The sequence below is a fragment of the Triticum urartu genome, chromosome 6, assembly GCF_003073215.2.
Source record: "Triticum urartu cultivar G1812 chromosome 6, Tu2.1, whole genome shotgun sequence".
Lineage (NCBI taxonomy): Eukaryota > Viridiplantae > Streptophyta > Magnoliopsida > Poales > Poaceae > Triticum > Triticum urartu.
In genome coordinates this window covers 546,374,972-546,382,615 of record NC_053027.1, presented here as the reverse complement: position 1 = coordinate 546,382,615, position 7,644 = coordinate 546,374,972, and the positions used below count along the sequence as shown (strand labels likewise).

The 7,644-nt window shown below is 44.8% G+C and overlaps 1 protein-coding gene across 2 annotated transcripts; it reads left to right on the top strand.

Annotated features, from left to right (window-relative positions):
* Positions 1 to 467: 467 nt before the first annotated feature.
* Positions 468 to 2,500, top strand: LOC125515139 (probable E3 ubiquitin-protein ligase HIP1). Of its 2 annotated transcripts, none has more exons than XM_048680580.1 (3): positions 468 to 992; positions 1,116 to 1,228; positions 1,738 to 2,500. In XM_048680580.1, the coding sequence occupies exons 1-3, from the start codon at positions 834 to 836 to the stop codon at positions 2,075 to 2,077; spliced, it is 612 nt and encodes a 203-aa protein (XP_048536537.1). In that variant the 5' UTR covers positions 468 to 833; the 3' UTR covers positions 2,078 to 2,500. The 2 variants fall into 2 exon arrangements, with proteins under 2 accessions (XP_048536537.1, XP_048536535.1); XM_048680578.1 differs by having other exon boundaries at positions 469 to 992; positions 1,113 to 1,228.
* The last annotated feature ends 5,144 nt before the right edge of the window (positions 2,501 to 7,644 follow it).

Genomic DNA, 7,644 nt, shown 5'->3' with positions numbered 1-7,644 from the left:
TGTGTCCTAATTATTGCACATCTAAGTGACTCAATCAAACATAAAAAAAAGCCTGCACAAATCAAATCAATAACATAAACTTAGATATGCAATACTTAGGGCACATCTAGATGTGCTTTAGCAAGACCGGCAAAAAATATGAACTATGTGACTCAACCAAACATTCAAAAAAAATGCTCACACAAATCTCTGTGTAAAATCAGTGACATAAAATTTAGATGTGCAATATTTCCAGATGTGCTTTAGCAAAACCAACAAAAAAAACATTGTGTGCATTTGCAATTCTTGGAAGGCTAGGCTTAGACAGAGTGTATGGCAGCCATGACAACAGGTGCCGCATAGATAGCCACGGAGCCAATTATCCAACGAGGTTTGTCCTAGCATCTAAAAGAATAAAAAAATCATGCTCGAAATTCCGGTCACGTGGGCCCACGGGGATCGCATAAATACACGCGCATCCACTCGATCTCCCAGCTACGCTGCTATGAATAGAGCAGAGCGAAGGTGGTTGGGGCAATTGGCATGCACAGTTCACAGTTGGAGCGCGCCCACTCCATGAGCATGACCCCCTCCCCTAGATAGAAAGCCGCTGCCCCCCGTCCGGACGACGAGCCCTCAGGTTGATGGTCGGCCGGGCATGGACGCGCTCCTCCTCCTCTTCCTGCTCAAAATGGAGGCTTTCCACATACAATTCTCTCCTAGATCGTAGCTCCTGAATATATCAGCTAGGTTGGTAGATTGCTGCTGCTGGATAGGTACGTGCGTTTTGTAGGCATTAGGCGGCAGGCTGGTGCTGTGTTGTTGTCGTGGTACAGATCACGTGGTGGTGGTGGATGGGCCTCATGGCCGGGATGCTCCCCGGCGTCGAGTTCGCGAGGAGGAGGAGGCTCCGGCCGGCGGCGGAGGCCCCGTGCGCCGGCCCGCGGCGGCCGGCGTTGCTCGGCGTGTTCGGGCACGACCACGCCCACCTCGGCTCGTCAGGTTTTGCGATGGTAATAACAACTAGTAGAAGCCATGGATTGTTCGTCATCCTCCTGTTTGATTGATGCTTGCATGTTGATTACAGTACTAATCTCGATCGTTTACTGTGGGTCGATGAAACCGATTTGCAGCAGAGGAGCGGCGTGGGCGAGGAGGCGTGGGCGACGCAGCTGGACGGCATCGCCCGGGAGGCCAAGGAGAGGCTGGATCACAAGCTCAGGAGCCAGAGAGAATCTGTGGTCAAGAGGTACTTTACTTACTGTTCTTCTTACCCTTTTTGAATTCACTGCTGTTTTTTCAAGATTTTTACACAATTCGGACTTCAGAGACCCCTGTTTGGTGAAACTTGTTTGAATTGTGAAACAAGAAACATGGGCATGAGTCATTAGATAGCAGGTGCTTTTTTAGTGAAGGAGCCAAAGTACTTTTGTGAAGGAATCTAGCTTCCTGTGGCATCGTTTGCATTTTCAGAGAGAAAATTCAGTATACTTTTTCTTGGTAAGGATGGATTTAATTTGCTCATGGTTGATGAGTGAGTTCAAGCATGGAGTCATGATGTCACTCACTGATCAATCAGCTCTGCTGCAGAGGCTGATTTACGCTCAAGAAAATATGAGTCAGTCAGTATCAAGATTCTTCCTTGTGTTTTCTCTGTTCTCGAGCAGAGCTAGCTCTGCCTTGATGGCTCTGTATTTGATTCAGCTAAATTTCCTACGAACCAGTGGCTTAATCAATCCTCTGCGTTGCGACTTGCAGGCGCCACAGCACGGGAAGCCTCCGGCTCCCGGTCCCGTCGAGCACCCCCAGCGACCACCCGGCCAAGGACACGGCAGGGGCGGCGAGCGCCCTGCAGCGAGAGGTGTTCACGAAGAGAGGCGGCGGCCGGCGGTTCAGCTGGGGCCGGAGGAAGGAGGAGCAGCAGCATCAGGCGGAGTGTGCGGTGTGCCTGGAGGAGTTCCGGGCCGGCGACGTGCTAGCGCACCTCCCCTGCGCGCACCGCTTCCACTGGGCCTGCGCCGTGCCCTGGGTCCAGGCCGCCTCCCGCTGCCCCTTCTGCCGCGCCGCCGTCCGCCTCGCCGACCACCAGCATGTCTAGCGCACATTGGTTCCTTCTCGGCCGGAGCCGGACCAGGCCATGGCGCATCGGTGGAGCCGCGTGGCACAGTAGCAGACACCTGCGCGTGCATGGGATGCCTTGTGTCCTGGCCGCGCCCCGCCGGCAAGTTGCAGTGCGTGGGGCAGCGGCGCACTGCTGCTGCTGCTGCGGGTCGCCGGTGTCGCCTGCGAACCAAGCGTGTGGTGGTGCGCGGGGAGACGTGTCCGGCCATGTCACCGACGCCGGGAGCTGCTCGCCCGGTGACCGCACCTAGCCGTCGATTATTTTGTTGCTGCTTTTTTTTAGGATCTTGTTGCTGCTTTCTTTGTGAGCGTTGGATTAACAATTTACCATCAAGTTGCGCTTTGCTGTGTGCTGTTATCTGCTTCATCATTTCCGAAATATAAGACGCGCTTCACTTTACATGATTTTGACGCATGACTTTAATCACTAATATATGCGTATCAACTATATAGATTGAACATGTATAAGTCGCATCATTGTTGGCAAAAATCATAGTTAAAGTTGTGAAAAACTAGAAAAGTCAACCATCGACTTACATTTTAGAAAGGAGTGAGTACTTGGCTGCTTGTTCAAAACGTGAAGGAAAAAATAATCCAAAACAGGCTACAGATATGCTCACGTGAAATATTTTCTGCGCTCCAAAGAGATCCAAGCTCCGATGGTTGTTGTTTTTATTATGGTTTTGTTAACAGGATTGCTAAATCTCAGTCGGACTGAGATTTAACGAAGTCTCAGTCAATGCTATATTCGTAAGATCTTACATGAAGATCCGTGCAAAAATATATTTTATTTTGTATATTCTGTCACTTCACTGAGACTTGGTTAAGTTTCAGTCGAGTGAGATCTAGCCATACTTTTTTGTTAATTTCAGTCGGTGAATAAAAAAATATCAATTTGATTTTTTTTTGCTCGAGAAAAGATACTTTTGAAGAATCCATTAATGAGAAGGCTAGCACTCAAGCAACTGATTTTCATCGTGATTACCATCACCTCGCGCACATGATGCATGTCCCTGTGGGAGGTCAGGCGAGATAGTAACGTGGCCCATGTTGAAGTCGTAACACAGGCCATGTTGCAGATGACAGGCCAGCGCAAGGTACATGTGGCAGCTCAACCTTGAATTGCAACATGGCCCATGTTGCGTCCGATCGCAACACGGGTCATGCTGCAAATGACGGGCATCAACAGAGGTGGTTGAAGCATAGATCATGTTGTAGTGATTTTTACATGAACCATAGAAAGCGGTTCATGAAGCGTAATATGACTCATGTCACAAAGCTTTGAAAGCATCACGACTGGCACCTGACGGCTGTCCCGTATGCCATCCAACACCTACCGAGGCGGTTGATGCAATTTGATTATCATCTAGTCGACGTGTAGTATCACCCATATTAATATTCGGCAAAAGTCTCTTCTAGATCTATAAGAGATTTTTTTTAAAAAATGTTAATCCTCAACCTCTTGAGATTTTCTTTGCACTCAATCAACATCGTGAACTCAGACAAATAATTTTTACACTAAAAGAATAAACTATTAATGCACAGTGTACACTTTTCTATATCTTGTAAATAGTTTAGTCTTTTTTTAGGGAAAAGCCAAATTTTATTCATCAAAGACCACATGAGGTGGGATACAACTCGGTGGGGCTGGCCTAACCAGAGGTGGCGCCCCTGACTGAGACTAAGCGAATATTTGGCTAATCTATATGCTTCGACATTAGCAACACGACCTTCAAAACAGAAATTACACTGAAATAAAGTTGTTGTAAGATTGATCTCCTGGACAATTGAACCACTCTTGCCTCTGCCCCCGCATAAAATATCAGCCACTGTTTGCTTGGAATCAGAAGCTACGACGAAATTGTGCAGGTTATGATCTTCCGCTAGTGCCAAAGCCTCTCTGCAAGCTATAGTCTCAAGTATTGCTGGATCCTCTAGGCCAGCTACCACCAATGCGGAGCTGCCTAAGAAGTTGCCTTGCCTGTCCCAGCAAACTGCTGCTGCTGATCCACCCTTCCTTGCTCTTACTCCAGCATCTACGTGAATCTTGGCATAGCCAACCGGAGGAGCTTTGGGGCGTGCAGCTTGTGTCTGGCCCGTAGGTTAAACTCCTCCCCTCATAGGGCTTCTCACGTCGATCATATTGAGTTCAGCAATGAAGCGCCGGACAAAGGAGTTAGTTGCTTGAGGCGATTGGAAAATTCCTTCATGAATAGCCTTGCGACGCGCTGTCCATATCGCCCAGAGTGTAACCGCAAGCAATACAAACTGGTCATGTGATAGCGAGTGCATGAAGGTGAAGAGCAACTATTTGGCGTTGGGTTCCGTGTTTGAGACCAGATTTTGTGCTAGCTCCTCATCAACTAATGCCCACACACCTCTCGAGCTAGTGCAGTTAACCAGAGAATGTCTCCATGAATCAGGAGAGCCACATAAGCCGCAGTGAGCATTATCTGCCATGTGTCGATGAGCCCTGATGTCCTCCGTAGGGAGATAATGCTTTGATAAACGCCAGAGGAACATCCTAACCTTTGTAGGAACCTGGGTCTTCCACAAAGTTTTCCAAGCTCCCTCCTCGGACGCAATATTTGATGTTCCAGCCGTGCCCTCAAGCCATGCCTCCTGGCGCTGTCTTGTCGCTACAAGCATGCGATAAGCAGATTTGACGGTGAAGTTTCCGCTTGTTTCAAAATTCCAGCTCCAGAAGTCCTGGAGATTACGAGTGCACAACGGAATTCCCATAATGGTGCAAGCATCCGTGGGCATGAACACTTGGTTGATTAGTTGGTTGTTCCACGAAGCACTAGTGTGGTCGATCAGTTCCGATACCAGGGTTGGCGGATTAGGGTGAATACACCCATATGGCCGTAGCATCTCGTCTCTTGGCAGCCACGCATCCTCCCAGATTTGAGTAGACTGATCGTTGCCAATTTTACGAATTAGTCCCTGTTTGAGTGTATCTCTACCTTCGATAATGGCTCGCCATATCTGACTGGGGTGGTTGCCCAAAGTCGCCTCCAAAATAGTGGAGTCAGGGAAATATATGCTCTTCAATAAGCGGGCACTAAGGGACTCTGGTGTTTGGAGTAATCTCCAAGCCTGTCATGCCAACATCGCCATATTGAAAAGTTCAAAATCTTTGAATCCTAGACCTCCCATTCCCTTTGGTTGTGTCATACTTTTCCAAGATACCCAATGAGATTTCCTTTTGCCATCTTTGCTTCCCCACCAAAACTTCCTGATAAGCATATTGAGATGTTCACATAACCTCCTTGGGAGTTTAAAGCATGACATGGAGAATACCGGTATGGACTGGGCTACTGATTTGACTAGAACCTCCTTGCCTGCCGATGACATGGTGTTTTCCACCCAACCCTGCACCTTACTCCATAAACGATCTTTCAGGTATTTAAAGGCACCATTCTTCGAACTCCCAATATCAGATGGCATCCCTAAATAGTTTAGTCGCCTGAGAATTTCTTAGCACTAAGTCAAAGTTGAGTGCATTCCTTCACATGTTGTTGGACCTCCAGCCGAGGAAACACTTGCGTCAGACGGTCGTATACACGGCGAATCCTATTTGTCGCTTATTGCAACAAATAGTCGACAGTTCATATATGAGTTGCGCTCCATGGGCCAGGGCAAGTGGCAACATGTACCTGTTACTCGCGTCCACATGGACAGTTGGGGTTGTGCCCTCAAAGTGTATTGAACCCAGGATCTCATCCTGAGAGGGAAGGCGATACAACCAGCTGAACCATCGCGCTTTAGTGATTATAAGACAGCACAAACTATTAAGAACCTCAGCACAACTTCGCAAAATTTCTAAAATTAGTGATCATTAAATGCTGAAAACATTTTCTGAAAATTCTGAAAACAAAATTTGGAAAGGCGAATTTTTTTTCTGAAACTGCCGAAGAAAATTTCAAAACACGAACATTTGTTGAAATTTATGAACAATTTTTGGAACGGGATTTTTTTTTTGAAACTTCTAAAAAATTGTAAACATGAATATTTTTAAAAAATTATATTTTTTGAAAACAGGAACATTTTGTGAAGTTGTGAATATTTTGAAATAACCTTCGGAATAATTTTTGGAAAAGACAAACAAAATTTGAAAACATGATTTTTTTTTAAATTTGAGAACAATTTTCGAACAGCACACAATTGTTGAAACACCTGCAAATATGGGAACATGAACATTTCTTAAAATTTGTGGACTATGTTTTAAAGCAGGAACATGTTCTGAAATTCTGAATAATTTTTTAAAATGTTATGAACATTTTGAAGAAAAATATGCTGAAGAATTTTTTAAAAAAATGACCATTTTCTGAAAAGTGCAAACAATTTTTTAAATGTGAACGTTGTTTTTTTTAATACTGACAAAATGGACATCTTGCGAACAATTTCCGAAACATGATTTCTTGTTAAAATTTGTGATGAATTATTAATAATGGGAACATTTTTAAATTCTGAAATTTTTTTGAAAATCCTGGACATTTTTCAGATGTTTGAAAAAGACAATGAAAGACAACAATTTTTTTTAAATGGAAAAAATTGAAGAAATAAAACTAAAATTGGAAATGAAAAATTGAAAGGAAAGGAAAGAAAAGAAAAAACGAAATAGAAACAAAAGAAAAATAAACAGAAATGGGAAAGAGTAGCGAAAGGGAAAAAACAGGAAAAGGGAAAAAAGGAAAACAAAAAAATAGAACAAAAAGAAAAAACCGGTTCAGGAAGCTTGTAGAAGTTTCCTAAAACAAAAAAGAGGCTGAGAGCGTCTAGAGGGTTCCAAAACCAGGGACGTTGAACGCTTAAACGGGTCGGCTCAGCTCGAACAATCGATCGATCTCCTCCGTGCGAAACAGCGATAGTTCGATGCAAAATACGTCGAATAGGGAATTCCAGTTATTATATTAGCGGAATGGCGAAATCACTAATTAAGGAACACTCTTCCAAAGATCACTTCCACCCTCATAAGTTGCGACAAATAGCACGCTGTATGTGCGCCACTTGTGGCAAGCCAAGAGTTTCCCCTTTTTTTCTACATTCATTTATTCAAAACATTTTACCACTTAAGCTGTGCGTCCAAATCTTGAATCGTTTTCACCGTTGGATTCCTCGCGTCGAGATTTTCAAAACTAGATATCATGTTGCTAGGTTTTAACGAACTTTTTCTTTCACAAAAAAAACCAGACAAAAAAAGAAAAAAGAACTGAACCGGGAGCACATTTTCGTTTCCTTTTCCGAAAGCCGTTTCCGAGAGGCATGGCCGTGCCTTTCGCGGAAGCAAATCCGCGCCTCTCACGGAAGCAAAAAATAAAATGTTTTTTTTGTTTTCGAGAGGCACGCCCATGCCTCTCACAGAAGCAAAATCGCTCCTCTGACGAAAGAAAAAAAACGCTTTCGAACGCAAAACCGTGCCTCTCACGAAAGGAAAAAGAGAAAATGTGTTTTTTTCGTTTCCGAAAGGCACCTCTCGCAAAAGGAAAACCGTACCTCTCAGAGAAGGAAAAAAATATAAGAAAACACATTTTTTTCTAT

What these genes read in the sequence shown, in the direction of transcription:
- LOC125515139 (XM_048680578.1), top strand. Translation starts at nt 834, where the DNA reads ATGGGCCTCATGGCCGGGATGCTCCCCGGCGTCGAGTTCGCGAGGAGG. An exon ending in GCTCGTCAGGTTTTGCGATG is followed by an intron (nt 993 to 1,112) that starts GTAATAACAACT and finishes ACCGATTTGCAG; the next exon opens with CAGAGGAGCGGCGTGGGCGA. An exon ending in AGAGAATCTGTGGTCAAGAG is followed by an intron (nt 1,229 to 1,737) that starts GTACTTTACTTA and finishes TGCGACTTGCAG; the next exon opens with GCGCCACAGCACGGGAAGCC.